Source organism: Parasteatoda tepidariorum, chromosome 1 (assembly GCF_982258835.1).
Source record: "Parasteatoda tepidariorum strain Cologne lab strain chromosome 1, Ptep-v5.0, whole genome shotgun sequence".
NCBI lineage: Eukaryota > Metazoa > Arthropoda > Arachnida > Araneae > Theridiidae > Parasteatoda > Parasteatoda tepidariorum.
This window is the reverse complement of record NC_141755.1, coordinates 29250828-29270330: the sequence shown is the minus strand read 5'-3', so window position 1 is coordinate 29270330 and position 19503 is coordinate 29250828. Positions and strand designations below refer to the sequence as shown.

General features: G+C 28.8%; 1 protein-coding gene across 6 annotated transcripts in view; it reads right to left on the bottom strand.

Annotated features, from left to right (window-relative positions):
* The window catches only part of raw (NDT-like domain-containing protein raw), a 149652-nt gene that overhangs the window by 24903 nt on the left and 105246 nt on the right, over positions 1-19503 (bottom strand). The window contains exon 1 of one of the 6 annotated variants that reach the window (XM_087161005.1): positions 17349-17414. The exons of 3 other annotated variants lie outside the window; for them this stretch is intronic. In XM_087161005.1, the coding sequence (XP_087017131.1) occupies positions 17349-17399 (51 nt within the window). In that variant the 5' untranslated portion in view covers positions 17400-17414. Of the gene's footprint in view, positions 1-8161; positions 8201-13752; positions 14051-17348; positions 17415-19503 lie in introns of those variants that run through there. 2 more of the 6 variants (XM_087161014.1, XM_087161006.1) reach the window with 2 other exon arrangements.

Below are 19503 nucleotides of genomic sequence, written 5' to 3'. Positions count from 1 at the left end.
TATTATTACAAACCAAACACCAAACAAATACGATGGCCATCAGAGATAACATCAAAGGACACTGATTTTAGCTAAGCGCATGTTAGTAAAAGCAATTTAATATCATTACTCACTAGTTGCAGGTGAAATATTTCCAAGTAATATTATGAAGAAAACAGAAGTAAAAATTTATCTGACTAACTTAATATTGAGCGGACACTTTCTTCATGATCACTTCTCCCACTATCTTGTTAAAAACCTCTTCTTAAACCCTTTTCAGTCGCATATTTGCAATTAGCCACCAGTTTCCATTGAGTATCAACAAAATACCACCGCAAAGACTTGATTTTTCTTGAAATGAACTTCACGAGATGATGAAAGGTCGTAGAGTCTGTATCAAGAAGAATCAAGTCATTGATAGTCGTGACTGGATGGTAGAGGATGGCTCATCCAGTTTCATCTCATAAACGTCCAATAAGAATGAGATCTGGGGATTTTAGAGGCCAATGCCACAAGTCTCCATCATGTTTCAACAACAACAATATAATAGCAAGAATCATTATCTAAGTTGAAAGTTCTCCTCCATGTTACGATAAATCATCAAGGATTCTTCGTCCAAAATTTGTCTTGACATGAACTCGACAAGGTGTTGAAAGATTTTAACTGTATGGTTGTTGGTTTAAATGGCAGATACCTCTATCAATAACATCTCACAAATGTTCAGTTCAACTGGCTAGAGATCTGGGCATTGTGAGGTACAACGCACCGAATCAAAGTCTCCCTCATGCTCTACACACCAGCAATATAGCAAGAAGTTTTATTACATTGTAAGCTCCCGACATTGAGATAAATCATAAACCATCAGCATTATTATAGGATTGGTCAACAAGAAAATTTAGGTAAAAGGTATTCGACTATGTTACAAAGTGAAGAATCCAAAGTATGTCAGGTTTATACTAACCCTCAAGAGCGGCAACACTGTCACACGAAAGCTCATTTGCTCAATATCATTTTAAGTTTACAAAACTCTGCCGCTAACAATGTAAGTAAAGTTATATGAAATTTCAAGATCAATTGTAAACGAGAGCTCTTGTTGTTATTTATGCCACTTGGCAATACCAGCAAGCCTGCTTGAAATCAAACGAATTTTTAAGGCAGAGGATGCACTTCCTGCTTTTTCAGTTGAGTCATTTATAGCCAAGAATACGACTTCAGCCACACATACGTCACAGCCTATTTTACAAGAAAGATCTAATCATACCCCATTCATTCATCCACAGATCAAAATTTTGACATGTTCCAGAGAACGATCAATCTCCAATTCAGTAACCCCCATAGATATTGATTTTAATGGAAACTTGGAGAACAGACAGATTTAATGTGCACAGTCACCATTTAATATACGAGAAATTATCGGCCGGCGGGATACGAACTCACGTTTGTACGATCACGCCCACAACATCCTACCAACCAGGCTATCGTACAGTAAAAAGGATAAGTCGCGTGAATAAGGTGGTATATTTGAGGTGAACGGAGAGGGGGGACTAATTTAAAAAAAAAAAAATCAGAAAATCTTGCCACTTAGATGAGCTCTCGAACATCCAAAATTAGGGGCTTGTTTTAACGGATTCCTATTTATAAGATTTCCAAATGTAAGAAATATTTCAATGTAATTACAAAAATGAAGCCAAAAATCTATGTTTATAAAAAACCTGTAATTGATTAATTATATCTATAGTCCCAAATTACAGAATTATTCTACGGACAAAAGTAATTTTTTTATTAGTTCGGCTTAGAAAATATTAGATAGACAGCTTTCACTGATTACGATTTTACAAATAATGCCCGATTTATCAAATAAATTTTCCGGTCCTAAGCGGAGTTAAATTAAATCGGCGTTTGACTGATAAAAATGTTGCTTAGATTTTTATCAATCATTTCAAGTGCTAAGTTTTCATTTGGCATTTATTAGAAAAGACGACCATTAAAGTTGCTTTAAAGTTTAAACACATCTTCAAGAAAAAACACATGACTATAATATTTTTACTAATGTAGAGAAATTTAAATAAACAAACTTTTATACTTGTTTGGGCCAAAATGTGTGACGGATTGTTTAAGAAACATAAACTATGACATATATAACCTATTTTGAATTCCGGTTCCTCTGCCCCCACAAATATTTCTTCTTCAACAGCGAGGTTAATATTTACATATTTTTGTAAAGGTTGTTCTCTTCTAAACCCTTCACTCTCAGAGTATACAAATTATTGCAAATAAGTTGCAAGATATGGTACTAGTTTTCAACAACTTTTGTTAAGTAAAAATGATCAAGTTGTTAAGTAATTGTCTAAGCATATTATGTTACATTAATGAAATAGATATTTTTATAGTTAATGAAAATGTAAATTGACACTTTCATTGGTTACGTAAGAGAGTTAATTGCATCAATCTCTTCTTTTTTTTAAAAAATCAACTTGAAATAACTCTTACGTTTAAATTTTATTACCTTATTACTTAAATTTTTAATAGTAAGAAAAAACTGAGCAATACGATTCTTAGAACGTTTTTTGATTTTTAAATTTTTTCAAGGAAATAGTTAGCAATTATTGCACTGATATACTGAAATGTATTGAAAAAAAAAATGTAGTGAAAACTAATGAATTTAACTCAATTTAAAAGTACGTCAGCAACAAACTCACTACAATTTTTTAAAAAAGCTAGATATTAAAAATTATTTTGCCCTTTGACAGTTGGGATATTTTGGGAAGTTAGCATGATCTTTGCCAAATAAATGAATAAAAAAAACAGTAGCTTTTTGTGCGGAAAAGCAAACCACTGATTGGGTAATCCTTCGCGATAGACTCAGTTGAGACTAGTTGGGAGTAAAAAGTGGGAGAGAAAACATTAAGAGCGTAGTTTTGGAATTAATTTAAATTCAAGGGAAGGAAAAGATAATTAGAAGCTGGAGACAGATGTAGAAAATGCAAAAGCATTTTTTTAAAAATATAACTTAATGAGACAAATACTCTCAAATTCATATTTTTACAACAAATTTTAACATTAATATTATCATTATCCCAAAACTCAAATCATATTCTTGGCCATAGAACTTTTGAAATTGAAATTCATGGCCATTGAAATTGAAATTCATGGCTATTAAACTAGTGAAATTCATGGTCATAAACATGGGGGGTGCGCCTCGAGAAAACCATGGGTGATAAGGGAAACCGGGAGTTATATTCGGATTTAGAAGGTTATTTTTTGATCTAAATCAACAGGAATGGCGAAGAGGGTGATTTTTACGCAGAGGAAAGTAATCAAAATCACATTAATAAAATTGTTGACCATGCATGTACAAAACTACAAAAATAATTCAAACTAATAGTAAAATCTCTTTAAAAAAGATCATTCTAGAACGGCGTGTTTAAGTAGTGAATAAAGTGGAATTTATTTTAATAGCCTGTCTGATAAAAATACGCCCACGAATTGAGATAAAAGCGAGTGAGTACAAAGTCAAGATGCAATACACATATCAATTATACTTTTAAGCAATATGTACGTGAAAGTGTGATCAATGGACACAAATTGCCAATCAATCAACAATACGACAAAATGTGATGTTGTTGCTATGAGCTCGTTCACCATCACAATACAAAGGCAAAGCCGCAATCTGATTAAATTTGATAGATGTGGTTTAAGAACAAAAGAAAAGACTAATGGCAAAACAAAATTAAACTACAACTTATCTAAATGATATCAATCGATTAGTAAGAGATGCGTTGAAAGAATTAGGACATTTTTCTTAAAGATAAGCTTAAAATTAATTAAAAAAATGTCGCAAATCTATAAATATCCGATTATCGTTATAATCCCTGCTTCCTCGTAATTTGACCCACAGATATATATTTTGAGTTAATTTTTAATGTTTATATTTCTCCTAAGTTTTAGATGAAACATATAAGCTTGCTTGCCAGTAGACGTAAACAAAACCTATTTATAAATCAGCAAAAAATTATTACTTATTTTATCTCCTTTTATAGACTCAGGACTTTTTCCCTAAAAATAAGATTATTTAAAAATTAATTAATTTTAAAAAATGTCATCAATCTACAGATATCCAATTATCATAATATTACCTCTTTTTTCAAGTTTCGTAGCTTGAATCATAGATATAGTTTTAACTATTTTTCTGGTTATGTTTTTTTTTCTCATAAGGTTTAGATGAAATCATATATACCTATCAGTAGATAAAAGAATGTTATTTTTAAATCTGTAAGAAATATTAAACTAATTCAGCTTCCTTTACAGACTAAAGACATTTTTCTTATAGATGAGCTTAAAATTAATTAGAGAACATTGTAAATCAATAAACACCCAATGCTCATTAAATACCTTTCATCTTTGTTTGTTTGAGCAATGAGGTAATTCAAATTAATTATAACGTTTATGTTTATTTTCCTTCAGAGTTTTAAAAGGAAAGATAAGTTTTTTTTTTAATATTTAACTTTTATTAATAAATCTATTATAATTATAAATAATTTTAGCTCTATTTACAAACTTGTAGATTGTAGTTTTTGTAGGTAATTTCGTTATAAAATTTGTATCCTTATCTGTCTTTTGTTTGTAGTTTTGAGCATGAAAAAAGCTATGTATTAATAAAAAATAAATAAAAAATACAACAACGGAAAGTTTCCTAACATGCTGTAAAATGTATTTAATTTTCCAAAAATTCTTCTTTAAATTAAAAAATATATTTTAAAAAATATATTAAAAACCAAATTAAAAATAGTAGTTTAATAATACTACTGTACTTTAAATGCTGGGTTAAGTTCAAAATATACCCTTCTACATTTGCAGATAAGAACGTAATTATTGGAGGTTTTAGCTTGTAATTATTTCAAATAAATATTCCATTTTTTTTCTCCAGTATGCAACACTTGTTTTTCCTGTTGTATAAAGCCGTTATTTTAGTGTAATACAAGATGTTCAATTTTCATGCTCTCATGATGTTTAATCAAAAAGTGGCATCATTAGAATAAAGGTCGCAAGCAATAAAATAAAATAAATAAAAAGTGCTTTTTAAAAATAGAAACATATTCCATTGTGAAACAATTGCGCAAGCGTTTTACAATTATTTTTTTAAATATAAAGCACGATTCTGGACATAACATTGCATTGTATTGTCAGAGCATTGTTTATAAATAAATATAAACCGAAAAAGGAAAATAAACTTAGCATTCTTTAAAACAAAAGACGATTAGCAGTAAAGAATGGAGAAATCAATGATTGCACACTGCCGTGAAAAGCCAATACAGATTTAAATTAGTAGTAAAAAATACTGAAATATAAGTAGAATTTTATTTTTAAAATGAACGATACTTTAAATGTAAATTATTTTTCTTATGTTTTTATTGAATTAGAATAAACAAATAACATACAATAGAAATTTGTTTTTTATCAAGTTTTAAGTGAAATAGATGACTGATTCTTTGCGCTAAAAATAAATTAAATTAAAAAGTATTTCAAGTGATAAAGACAAATAATTGAATTATTAAAAATCTTTAACATCAAAAATGTACAATTGAAACATTTCATGAAGTCGTCATTCAATTTATTAAATGATTTCAATCTGAACAATGGATAGATTTGCTAAATTAGCCCAAAAAATTCTAACAAAATTATATCACCATTCAAAAAAAAAAATATCATTACTTTTTTTATTATAATCACAAAACTTTAAAATTGACTTAAATAAAAAAAAAGGAAGAAAGAAAAAAGTAAAAATCCTGAGAAATGTTTGTTCTAACTTTATTATTTTTCTAATAAAATTATAAAAAAGTATTTAAATCAGATTTTAATGAATAACTAAAAACATTTTTTTCCTTACTAACACATATTGAAAGCGATAACTGCGTAACAAACAATGCCAATGTAGTAATACTCTTATCTCAAAAAACAAATTGAGATATTTTCAGTAAACGTTGTAGTTACATTTTATAAGAGAAATCCTCTAAAAAAAACTAAAAATTCGTATATTACTACTATAACAAAAAAGTTTCGATGATATCTTAATTAAAAATGAAATAAAATACAATTTTTTTTATATAATTTATAAATATAATTTTTTAGAAACATTAAAAAAATGAATAGAAATATTACTAAATGCAAAGTAAATATTGTTTTTATGCGCTTTTTTTTTCAACTTAAAACTATATTATTATTTTATAGGACTTCATAGCAAAATCTAAATAATTATTTCGATACTTATATTTCGACAGAGATACTTATGCTACTTAATTTTTAATTCCATTGGAAGTTATGATAATAAAACTCTTGCAATATTTTTGATTGATGGAAAAATGGTATTATGATAAAATTTAAATAGTTTCGTTTTTAACAAACGAATTAAATAGAAAATTTTAACAAATAGAAAGATACTTAATTTTTAATTCCATTGGAAAGTATGATAATAGAACTCTTGCAATATTTTTGATTGAAAGAAAAATGGTATTATAATAAAATTTAAATAATTTAGTTTTTAATGAAAAAAAAATTTTAAATTTTTTTTTAAAAAAGAGGTAATTTAAAATTGAGCATCCTAATTGACACATTAGCCCAAATAAGCAATTGAAGGGTACAGACGGCAATATTTCTGTGACCTCTTCTGACTAGTTCAACGAACTAACAAATAGAGAAAACAGGGAAAGTAAAAGCAAGAATGCAACAATTTCCAGTATAAGGTAAACGCCAATAATTTATTCCATTGCGTAATACAGTAATCAAAATTTCACCGAAGGAAGCAGCAAATCTTTTAACAACAAAGGAAGTAGAGACTAGCTTGCACTTTCCGATTGCTTTACTTCGAATTTCCGAGAAACATCGAATAAAATTACATTAAAAATTTGCAGATTTACAGCCAAGCTTAAATAACTCATGCGAAATATTAATTACATAAAAAAGCAAACAAATTAATATTGTTCCTTAAAGCTTTCCTTCCAACAAAACAAGTATTTAACTTATTCTACGTTAAAACGTATTTTTTTCAGTTATTTAATAATTAATCATATTTTTGATTTCTACACCATTGAAATGTGTTTCATTAAGCCTAGTTAGTGAATATTGCATTTTTAAAAGTTGTAAGTATTTTTTAAGCCTCTTCAAGGTTCAAGTTTAAATAATACCTTCATCCTCATAATTTGGTTAAGTTCAATCGAACAAAAATAAACAAAATGAAACGAACAAAAAAAAAAAAAAAAAAAAAAAACTCAACAATATTAATTTATGCTAAATAAATAAGGAAAGAGCTGTTTTCAGTAGTTGAACATAAGAATTGAATTCCTTTTAAGACTAACTTATCGTTAGTATGGTTTATGTGATATTGTGAATTGACTGCACATCAAAAATTTTCACAATTAAATCACGTGATAATGCCTTCGAAATAAGTTTACACCATCTTTAATAAATAGTCATTTACAGAATAAATTATATTAACAGTTTCTCAAGGCATTGAAAATTAATATGCTATTTAGAAACGATAAAAATCAAGAGGCGAAATGAAACGGCTTTAATTTATTTCACAAAGTTGTTAACTGGTTTACTGATAAAGAATGCAGATTAGGAAGATAAATGTATTTCATATCGACAGTTTTAGTCGGACATATATTAGGTGGTGATGTTTTTGAATCAACGTAAAAATATCAACATCAAAGAAAGTTCAGAAAAATAACGTATTTCAGAAATAAATAATTAGTTTTTGAAACAGTAAATTTTAAGTAAAGTATTTAAAAAAAAGCAGAAAAACTATTGAAGGTAGAAGGGCTAGCAATTTCAACCATTTATCCCTTTGACGTAGATATGACACCGGTGTCATATATATATATATATATACAGTAGCTCTAATTAGAAGCAAAAATATATTTTGGTATTTTTTTTATAATTAAAAACAGTCTAATAGTTACAAAAAGAATCTGCTAGATTACCGGGATTATATTTGTGCTAAAATATAAAATCCAAAGAAAAAGAAATTAGTTTGAATTTTTTTTCATTCATATTCAAAATTTTTTCAATCATTGATTTTGTAAATTAAAGAAATTTCAATGATGAATAACTCTCGTAGATCTAAATAAGCGCAAATTTGAAAAAGATTATAGTTAGTAAGGAAGTCGTGTTTGAAAGATCTTACCTGTGACTCAGAAAAAGACATCATGCTGTACTTCATAAAGATAAATTGTTAAAATGCTAAACAGAATATTTTTCACTTATTTAGTCCTAAATTAATACAATATACTGCGACAAAGGGTTAAAACTTATATAAATAAAGAAAAACACTTTTGTAAAATAATTAAAATGATAGTTATTTTAAATTTAACTATGAAAATTTCAATTTAATTATTAATCTAATATAAATATATTTAAATTATTCAAGAAAAGCATATACCAAAGCAATAAACGAAGGTAACGGAACTTGTAAAAAGCACAGAGCACAACTTTAATAACACTTTTTCTGTAGCGTGAAAAGATAAACACTAAGTTATGTTTTTAAGTATAAATACACTGCTTTTATACCATTAACAACATCTAATACTTCGTACAACCATACGTAAGGAGCTTACAGCAATAGATAAATTTATGACGTAAATACTGTCATAAATTAACATAACAAAATATGGTTTCAGGAAACAGCAATAATACACGTATATTAAAATAAATGCTTATTTTTTCAGGGTCAAATTTTAAATCTACGTTTTTTTTTTTTTGCCCACAACAATATATATTAAAAAGTAAATACAGGTGATTTTACAGCTCGAAAAATAAACAAGATAAAAAGTACAAAGCAAATACACAACTTCAGTTTATAGAAGTTACGTTTATTCCATTATATTGAGATGCAATATCGTCAGATCATATTGCACGCAATTTGTAAGTTAAAATAACAAAAAGATGTGGGTGGGAAAGCAAATAAAGCTAATATCGTGTGAACATTTATATTTATATTCAAAACAATCGTATTTAACCGCAATCACTTTACCGACAACAAATCTTACAAAGTATACGTTTGAAAACTTAAGATAACAAACAGACCTAAAGATAACATATGCCACCTTCGAGTGATTTATCAAAGAAAATGCTTTAACAGAAATAAGATCACTATTGTGAAGAATATATAGTATCTTAAAAACTTAAGTTGACACATCGTGGGAATATTGCTAAAAGTATGAATTTTGAATTAAAAAAAGAACTATTCACGATAGTGAAATTTGAAGAATAGAAACTAAACTAACTAACTAAACAACTAACTAAAAGTTTGTTGATAAAAACTCGATGTTGTTGTTTTCTTATGTTAGCTTCTTTTGTTTTGTTGTTAGCTTCTTTTAATTTTCCAGTGGCGCCATCTATGGTCAAAAATTCGATTTCTGCCACACTCATACGTCACAGCCCGTTTTTGAGGGAGAACACATCCACACAGCATCCATCCGTAGATTATAATTTTGATCTGAACCAGACCATAAAAACTCGATAATTTTAAAATATTAAAACTTTTATGACGCTACATTAAGTGTTTACATAATGAGCATAATGGCATAAAAGCATTTTTTGGAACATAATCGGGAAAGAGGCCTTGTGCAAGACAAGCGATAAATTTTTCTGTTCAGTTTGAAAAGTTTTATTAAATTTAATAAGCCACATTTCAAAATGGTTTAGATTACACACATATATATTTTTATATTATTTTAAATATAACTTTTGGGGCCGGGATAGCCTGGTCAGCAGGACGTTGGAGACTCCTGTTCGTGAGAGCGGGAGTTCGAATCCCTCTGGTCGAAGAGATCCCGTGCATTACATAGTGGGTGGTTAAATCTGTCGGGGTCACAAAGTCCACCAAGTTCTTATAAAAAAATCAATACCTCTGGGGGTATTGAATGGGAGATGGATCGTTTTCTGCTTCAGGTCAAAATTAGGATCTGTGGATGAATGAATAGATGTATGAATGGGTCTGCTCTGTTAAACGGGGGCTGTAACGTGTGCGTGGTGATATGGTATTCTTGACCATAGATGGAGCCACTGAAACACAAGAAACGCACACTCTGATCTTGGTTTTCCAAGCAGGCTTGCTGGCATTGGCAAGTAGTAATGGAAACAATAACAAATTGACCAAAGCATAAAAAATAATTTTTTTTTTTGATCATAAATTCAAATACTTAGTGAGGTCGGCTGCTTAACGACAATTATAAAAAAAATACTTAGTAAAAATCAAACTTGCTTGTCATTATGACATTGACTATATCAAATGAGTTTTTCTTTCATTTCTAAAGTGAATACACTAAACGTGAAATAAATTAATAACATCGATTTATCTTTCATTCCATTATCATCTAAATATTATTTTTTAATTTTTCTTCTAATTGTATATAAATTAAATACCACTTCAAATTACGAATATAGATTATGGTTGATAGAACTATCATCAATTTTACTTTTTAATTTATCATTACAGTAAATAAGCTAAACACGAACTAAAATTATTAACACCGGTTTTTCAATATTCATTAGCAAAATCAAGAAATTTAACTGTTATTTTTAAGTTATAAGTTATAAACATTGGCTAAAATTATAATCAATCGGTATATAAAATTAACATTGTCCAGTTAATCACCGATTACATTTCTTCTTTTTACATCACTAGAACCCGGATTTTGATGACCTAAAAAAATCTCTAAAAATGCCCTTAAAAATGCAAGAAAATGTCCTAACAAATGTAAAAAACATCTTATGCTTTAAGTAAAAATATTAAGCTAACACAATCTTTTTCTTTTTAAAATTACTTTCATTCATATCAAAACATTTAAATCAATGCAAAACATGTTCAACATTCATTACAGTTCGAAATAAATGTTAAATCTAACTATATATAAAAATGGAATAATGGTGTCACAGGATCCAATGAAATTCACTACACAAAATTCTTATGGCCCCTAGTGCTAAAATATCCAAAAAAAGATACAGGAAAATATATTGACTTATGAATCTTTTATTTTTTTCTTGCATTCAATGTAATAAAAATGACCCAAATAAAAAAAAATTTATAAAAAATAAAGAGTACTCCCAAAACTTAAGAAATGCTACTTGCAAAAAATGCCCCGAAATTTAAGAGAAAAATAATCTTAAACAATATATAATTTTAAAAAAATGCATATGTCATCAAACGCCGGACATTTATCATGGCCACTAAAATAGATTAAATATGATCTAAAATTATAAACATTGATTTCCTGAAATTCTAAACCACAAGCAATGGGAGAGATAAATATTTTTGGAAGAAAAAAAAAACATTAATTGGGAAGAGAGATCAAAATCGATGACCGAGTATCCCAAAAATGGTGTCGGACTCAATATTGCACTCTCATTTCACAGTAGAGATTACCTCTGAGATGTCAAAAAAAAAACTGCTTTCAACCATTTAAATGTCGGCGCGTCAAAGGAGCACCTAGAGCGCGACGGAGATCAAGAGAGAGGAGTAAGAAGGAAGAGGTAAAAAGGATTCTTTCTCCAACTCTTGGATCCCTTCCAGGCAAGAGTGATGAGTAGTTTTCGAGACCAGAGAAGTGCTAGTAGGAATCTTTTTTTTTTAAGAAAGAAGAAGAAAAAAAACTTATTTACGTATTCATACATTATGCAGGCATTTTATTTTATTTTTTTATAAAGTGAAATATTTGTGTATTACGCTTTACGCTAAAGAAGTTTTGTGTATTACGCTAAAGAAGTTTTTCACATCAGATTTCAGATATACATAAAGCATCGCTTATATGTATTTCAGACTTAAAAATCGACTTATAAATGAGAAGAAAAAAAATTAAACAAATTAATAGAAATTCATCATAAAATAATAATTTTGATAACGTAATAGCTTTTCTAATTTGGCACTTATTATTTATATAGAAAACGTAATAATAACGTTATAAATATAAAAGTTGAAAACAAAAGATCTGTTACAAAAATGAAAACAAAAAATTATACCTTTAATTCAGATATTAAATAAGCAAATGTAATATAAATATTTCCATACAAGTAGCAAGTAGACATTAAAAAAAAAGAAAAAGTGCACGCCAAATATTAATGGACTTGAAAGAAGAAAAAAAAAAAAAGACGCATAACTGATAATTATGTTTTTCGCCCTATGTTATAAACGAACTATTTTAACATAGCAAATGTTCAAATACGTGTGAGAAAGTAACATTGGTATTTTGCTTAGATGTTAAAATTCAATAAATTACCTAAATTGTTTTAAATAATAATTCAAACGCGAAAAAGGCTATAAGAGAATGAATAAAACGAAGCTAAATTACCATTTTAATAATACTTGAAAGAATATTACTGTTATGAAACAAAAATTCAAGTAGAATGTATGAAGTGATCTTGATTATAATATTGATTATTGAAATGTGAGATAAAAGCCACAGTATTATACTTAATCACTTTCATCAAAGTCCGAAACATTTATTAAACATTATTATTTCATACTTACAACGGCAACTATCAACGTGAGTGTTTTAGAAAATATCTTTCTTAAATAGGAACATTTCTCACACCAGAAAATGTTGACATTCATCATGCAATAATAGTGAAAGTTGAATAAAATATTAGCTCAACATCATTATTTCTAACTCAAATATATTTTTAATGTCTTAGCATGCACTGATGACTTTTTTTATTGAATTTTCACCAGAAGAATGACTGAAGAATAATGACGTTAAATAAATTCTTCGGCAATGCACCACACCGACGTAAACTACAATTCCAAAATTTCTAGTTATCACACAAATGTCTCCATAAAATGAATCTCTCAGATATTTTTAATAAAGATTATACATTTATCCGTTCTTCCTCGAAGATTAAAATTAATTTTGTTTACAGTTCACTTATTTGAAGCGAACTATCAACCTAAATGGTGGTTAAAATTAAGATGGGATACTATTTCAAAAATGCACGCATAGTTTAATTTTATGTAAGTTATGTGAAAAAATTAGTGCCATATTAGATGTGGTAGATCATGATTGCATTAATGTAAAAGATCTTGGATGAAATGATAGAAATCTAATTCGGCACTTAATTACTAGACTCTGTTCCTTTCCTGTATACATCTAATGAATCACCTTATTTATTAAAAAAAAATTTTTGCCCTTTCTACCGGAAACATAACACAAAATTCTGCAGGAAAAAAATAAATATCAACTAAAAAGATAGTTAAGATTTTGAGTTGGAAATCACGATTTAGTTTTGAAATATAAAATGCAACCATGCATTTTATATTTCAAAACTAAATCGTAAAAAATAAAATGCACTATAGTTTAATCTTGCAATAATTAAGAAATAAAAAAAATTTCAAAATGGAGATGAGAAAAATTTATCGGATTGCATCCAAAACACCGAAAAATAGATCGTAGCCGAAAAGATAAAATTACAAACATCTAATTTGGCACTTAAACTACTTAATTGACTAGCACTTAATTCCCTCTCCTTAAAATAAATCACCGAATTAATTCCCAAAAATTATGTATTTTCCCATTCTACTTTTAAAATGATACAAAATTCTGTTTATGAAATAAAATAAAGCATTTCGTTCTGACGGAATAGCAGTTTTAAAAAAAAGGTAATTAAGATTTTAAGTTGGAAAAATCACAATTTGATTTTGAACTATAAAATGCACGTAATCTTACAATACAAAAACGCGCTAAATTGAGGAAGATCATCCAAAACACCAAAAGAAGATCTTACCTAACATGATGAGCGATGATAGAAATCCAATTTGGCACTTAAACTACGGCATTAACTAGCACTCCGGTTACTGATTAGGCTGCCGCTCAGTCCGATGTACGAGCTGTTAATAGCTGTAGTAACACATGAGCGTGTTTTAGAAGGAAACAGAACAGATGATGGGGATAGAGGTAAGTGCGTCGCTAGAGCTAAGGAACATGCCAAGAAAACGGCCTAGACCAACCTCCCCTTACCCCTGAGCCACCCGCTGGGCTGGCAGTAGTACCTACTTACCCCTACGTGAAAGTTGTGAGTGTGTGTATTCGAGAAGTTGCCGGTTCACTTCGCCCACGTTTGCCTTCTTTCTTTTTTTTCTTTCCTTCCTTCACTCTGAAGAAGGAAGATGATTCTCCGATTGTTTTTATTCAAGACGCAACAATCGTGATCGAAGGATAGATCTGTTGATACTTGATGCAAAAGTTTGGAAACAAATGAACGAGGCAGCAGTAGGAAAATGTGAGCATCGGTACTTGAATTTGAATATCGTTACTTAATTTGAATTTGAATATCGTAGAAGGCAAACATCGTCGAACGATTTTTTTTATCATTGTGAAAACAGCATCTTTTAAATACAGTGCAAACGATATTTTAAAGTTCATTCCTACCATATACAGTATATACTTGGTCTTACGATAAATCTAGATTATGAGATAATAATCGACAACGATAATAACGCAATAATTATCGGTAAGTTATTAATATGAACTTAGAAGCTGATGGGACACCGGTGTCTCTTTTTATACATTTTTTTTTTTTACTCAGGCTCAAATTACAAGCAAAAATATATTTTAGTATTTTTTAATTCTAAGAAACAGTCTAATAGATGCTGAAAAAAAATCTGTTAGATTATTGGAATTATATTTGTAATAAAATATAAAATACAAAAAAAAGCAGTTTGAAATTATTTTTTTTTTTTACATTTATATTCAAAAATTTATCAACAATTGATTTTGTAAATTAAAGAAATTTCAATGATGAACAACTGCTTCTCTTAGATCTAAATAACTGCAATTTTGAATATTTTATTTTTGTTTGGAAGTGTGCCGTGTTTGTAAGATTTTATCTTTAACGCAGAAAAAGACACCAGTGTTACATGCTGTATTTCATAACCATAAATAGTCAAAATGCTAAATATAATATTTTACACTTATTTTGTCTGAATTAAAATAAAATAATGCAAAGAGTATGAAAAATATATATTTAATATAAAATCTGGGTTAAGTGAGAGCAAGTTTTCACCTAATTTTTTAAAATATAATTCAAATTAAGATAATTTTGAAATAAAAATAGATTTTCTCCTATAGGGCATCCAAAAAATTGTTCAAGGAAAATATAATTTAAATTAGTAAAATAAAAAATACATCACGATATATCATTAAAGATCTCCATATCATTCGAAATGGAGCTCTGACCGGTCGCCGATATAGGGATGAGATCCTGAGACCTATTGCAGTCCTTTACGCTGCAGCAATCCGAGATGACTTCATGTTAATGGACGACAGTTGCAGGCCACATAGTACTAACTTGGTGAATGATTACCTTTTGGAAGAAGGACGTGTTCTCCGGACATGAACCCAATCGAGCATATTTGGGACATTCTAGACAGACGAATTGCTGGACACCTACATCCCCCACAAACTCTCCAAGAACGGGAAAGAGCTCTTCTGGAGGAGTGGAACAGAATACCCCATTAATAACCTCATTGACTCGATGCATCAAAGGTGTTCAGCGTTGCTGGCCGCCCGAGGAAACCATATCCCCTACTAAAAACGATTTTCTTTTAAGAAAACACCCTTTTTTTAATTTGTTTTTCTCGTGTGCACAAACTGTGTGTGAGTGTGAGCGTTTTTTTTTCTTTTGCACCCAAATGCTCAATAAAACGCATTTTTTTAGTCAAACAAATGTCCTTTTTTATCTCATATAGAATACTACAACGTCTGTCGTTAATGTGTCAATCATTCGAACAATTTTCCAGGTGCAAGATCAACACACAACCTCAATATCCTTTAATTGTTTTGAGCAGTGTATTAACTGCGCTATATCTATGGGAATACTGGTTCCTTGTAGGGAAAAACCGATTTCTATCGAATTTACAATTGCCTAATGCAAATTTTCGAGAATGCGTATTGAAAATTTTATAGATAAGAGAAGATTTAAATATTTCATCGTAAAATGCTTACATTCTAAACTTCTAAAAGCATTAAAAAATTGTGATGCTTCAATTAAGTATAAATAATAAGCCCATGTAAGGAAGAAACTTTTTTCCCCATTGTTTCACTTCGTGAAAGCCTGTTGCTGGATTATGAAGACATCATCAATCAGAAAATTAGATTTTTTTTTCCTTTGATAACAATGTTTTTTCAAATGATATTCAATTCTCCATTCTATTCATATTCGAATTTTTATGTCGTAACTCATTTTTTAGGGATTTTTAACTGAACAACCTAATCAGCGAGAATAGCAAAATTACTGTGTGAGAGAACAATTAAAATGTTTACTTGCAATTCTAAAATTACTATATGTTTATTAAATATTCTATAGCAGAGGTTCCCAATTTTTTTCGGGCATAGGATGAACCTTCTTTCAGCGGAACCCCAACTTTATAAATAAAGTAAATGAAGACAATTGCGAACGTATTTACCAATAAAAGACATATTTATAAAAACTCTTAATAGAAGGAATGGGGAATAATCTAAAGCCAGTTTTTATGTCCGACTATTAAATTCGAACTCACGAATCAGCATCAACTCTATAAATTTGTTTTTGGTGTAATGTATGCTTGTAGCTGAAAATGAATTAATCAAAAATATGGTTTTCTTTGAAACAAAGACTAAGACAAACTGCTGTAAATGTTGAAAATTGTTACAAGGGAAGCATATTTCTTTAGTAACGAATTTGTTAATTTTTATTTTCATTTTCAAAGCGCGAAAGTTTTTAAATGCATGTTTTTTTCATAATTTATGAAATATACTGTTATTAGAAAAATTATCAAAAATTAGAATTTATTAAAAAAATTATCCATTTTTTCCAATGGCATTTTATATTAAATAATTTCAAAAAGGCAACCGAAATATAAAATAAATAATGGATTGTTTATTGAATCTAACAATAATTAACGGTTTCAAATGTTACTAATTAAAACAATCCGAACTCTCGAAACCACTTGATTGGAACACCCAGAAACACCATTTTGGAACTGCTGTTCGATTAATATACAAAAGGCAATCTATTCTAAAAGTTGTAGACATTAATAATTTAATTATAATAATTTAACGAATTTCTACATTGATTTCAAAAAATAATATTTAACTAATCATTTAAACAAAATATGAGAACTATGTATAGACTTTAAATATTTAAACAAATAATAAAAATGCATATTTAAAGAAAAATATATAAAATAATTAAAAAATAGTTGCAAACGCTCAAATATATATCGAGTCAATTTTAAAAACTCTATTTTAAATACAACGGAAATACAAAAATTGAGCTCGTCATAAAAAAAGAAAATAAAATCTTACAAAAGTTGTAAAAAAAAATCTTTAATGCTAACTTACTTTTTTCTCCTTTTTTGAAACCTCGAGAAACGGTTTACAGAAACAATTCATAGCAAGAAATCTTATTAGAAATCAGTACTTAAATTTTATGGCATCGTTGCCGATAAATGATATCAAATAGAAAGTTTTTTTTTTAATTCTCTTAGCTCTTTTATGAATGAAAGAAAGCTATTAAAACATTTAAATACCAGTCTTGCAAACATAGTAAATATGCGTGATTCATCGGAAAGACGTAAGTAAACGTAAAAGAACTTTCTCTAAAAACTTCAGAACGAAATATTTATCGCCTCAGAGGCCATTTTAACCCTCAAAAATTATTACGATAAACAGCTAAGGAAAAAAAAATCGTCAAATATTCCAGTTTAATATTCGTGTCGTCATAGCAACGATATTTCATTAGGAATTTGGAAGTTTCCTGCACAGCTAAGGATGTCCTCGTATATCTTGTCAGCATGCATTTAAGAAAACAAATATGAAATATTCCACTAGCTTAATCTTATTTTTTAATGAAAATTTTGATCTTAGAGAAATGATAATACAGGTATGCGATGACCACGTGGTCATGTACTTGTTTATATATCTAGTGTTTATATTAGTCATTTTGACCATGAAGTACAATTAGTTAAGAATCATAAGTATTTAAAAATGATTCTTATTTTTAAAATCTCCCTCCTGTCTATCAAGAGGAAAAAAAATATTGTTTACATTACGACTCTAATCTATGTACGCAGGTTTATCCTATCAGAATCTTTCAAATAAAGAATATTTTAGAATATAATACCTTAAAAATATTAAAAACGTCATAAATATGAAAGAAAAATAAACTTTCAGAAAATTCGGAAAGTTTAAGTTCGTAAAAACTAAAGTGAAGTAAGATGTTCTCGAGAGTGAAAAAAAAAATTTTTTTTTTTTTCAATTATAAGAAAGATGCTGTTATTCAATCGACTCAATATTGTATTTATATGTTGCTATTCAAGTCAGATTTTACTCTAAATATAGGGGCATTTATGAATTTTTTAAAATGTAATATGTATCGGCAATTTTTTTTTACAATGCAGTCAGTTCTTTACAGAAAAGAACAAAGCGAATTTTTAAAAAGTACTTTCTTGTTAAAAAGCATCAGAATGAGTTTACTGTATTAAAGTATGTAAAATAGTGCTCAAGACACTATCACACGAGTGTTTCTCACAAATAAATTAATAAATAAAATAAAATATTTTATTTTATTTTATTTTATTTGGATTTTATCTTGAATTAAAATTGAAAATAGCATCAAGCAAAAAAAAATACAATAATCAAATGATAAGTTCTTCGGGTTCCCTAAATACTTTGTTTTTATTTTATTATCAGTCTAGTTTCATTTATAAATAAAATTGATATTTTTTTTAAGGATATATCTATGGCCAGCAACAATTATATTTTTAAATAAAAATCACATGTTTTTTTTCTGAAAAAAGCAAGAAACTCCTGCGAAAACAAGTTGTGGAAGAGGGTCACGGTAAGGCTCCTTATTTTCGTGGTAGAGTAATTATAATGTGGTCGGTAATGCTCCCCGATTGCCTTTTTTTCCCAGTCAAGTAGGTACCCATTTTTATTTTATAACCGTATTCTTTGAACAGCCGACCCAATTTTGGGTTTACGACTGTAATGTGCAACTCCATAGCCTTGTAATTCTGAACCCAAATCAGAAGACAAGGGAACTCTTGGATCGAATACTGGGCGAAATTAGCCTTCGTAGAGTACTTTTTGATGCAACTAACTCGCATTTCGTTACGTGGAAAGAAAAACCACAAAAATCTCCCACGGTAAGCTCGATGAAAAGGGGATTCTAACCTATGATCCGTGTACCGCAGAGGATATTTTACGTCAGCACTGTGGTCGGTGCAAGGCGGCTGTGGCACTCGTTTCGACCAGCTTTCACTGGGATTCGAACCTTGTTCGTATCACTGGAAGTCCCTTAAGCCACGACTGCTCAAGCAGGTACCCATTAGATTTGAAGCTCGGTGGGTTTCAAATTACCATCGCAGACAGAACCGCGGCCTGAACAATGGCGTAGCGGCCAGTACCTTAACCGCTACGTCATTAAGGATGCTTTTTGTATCTTAATGTAAATCACAATCTTATTAAAAATATAATAAAACGAAAAGTGTAATAC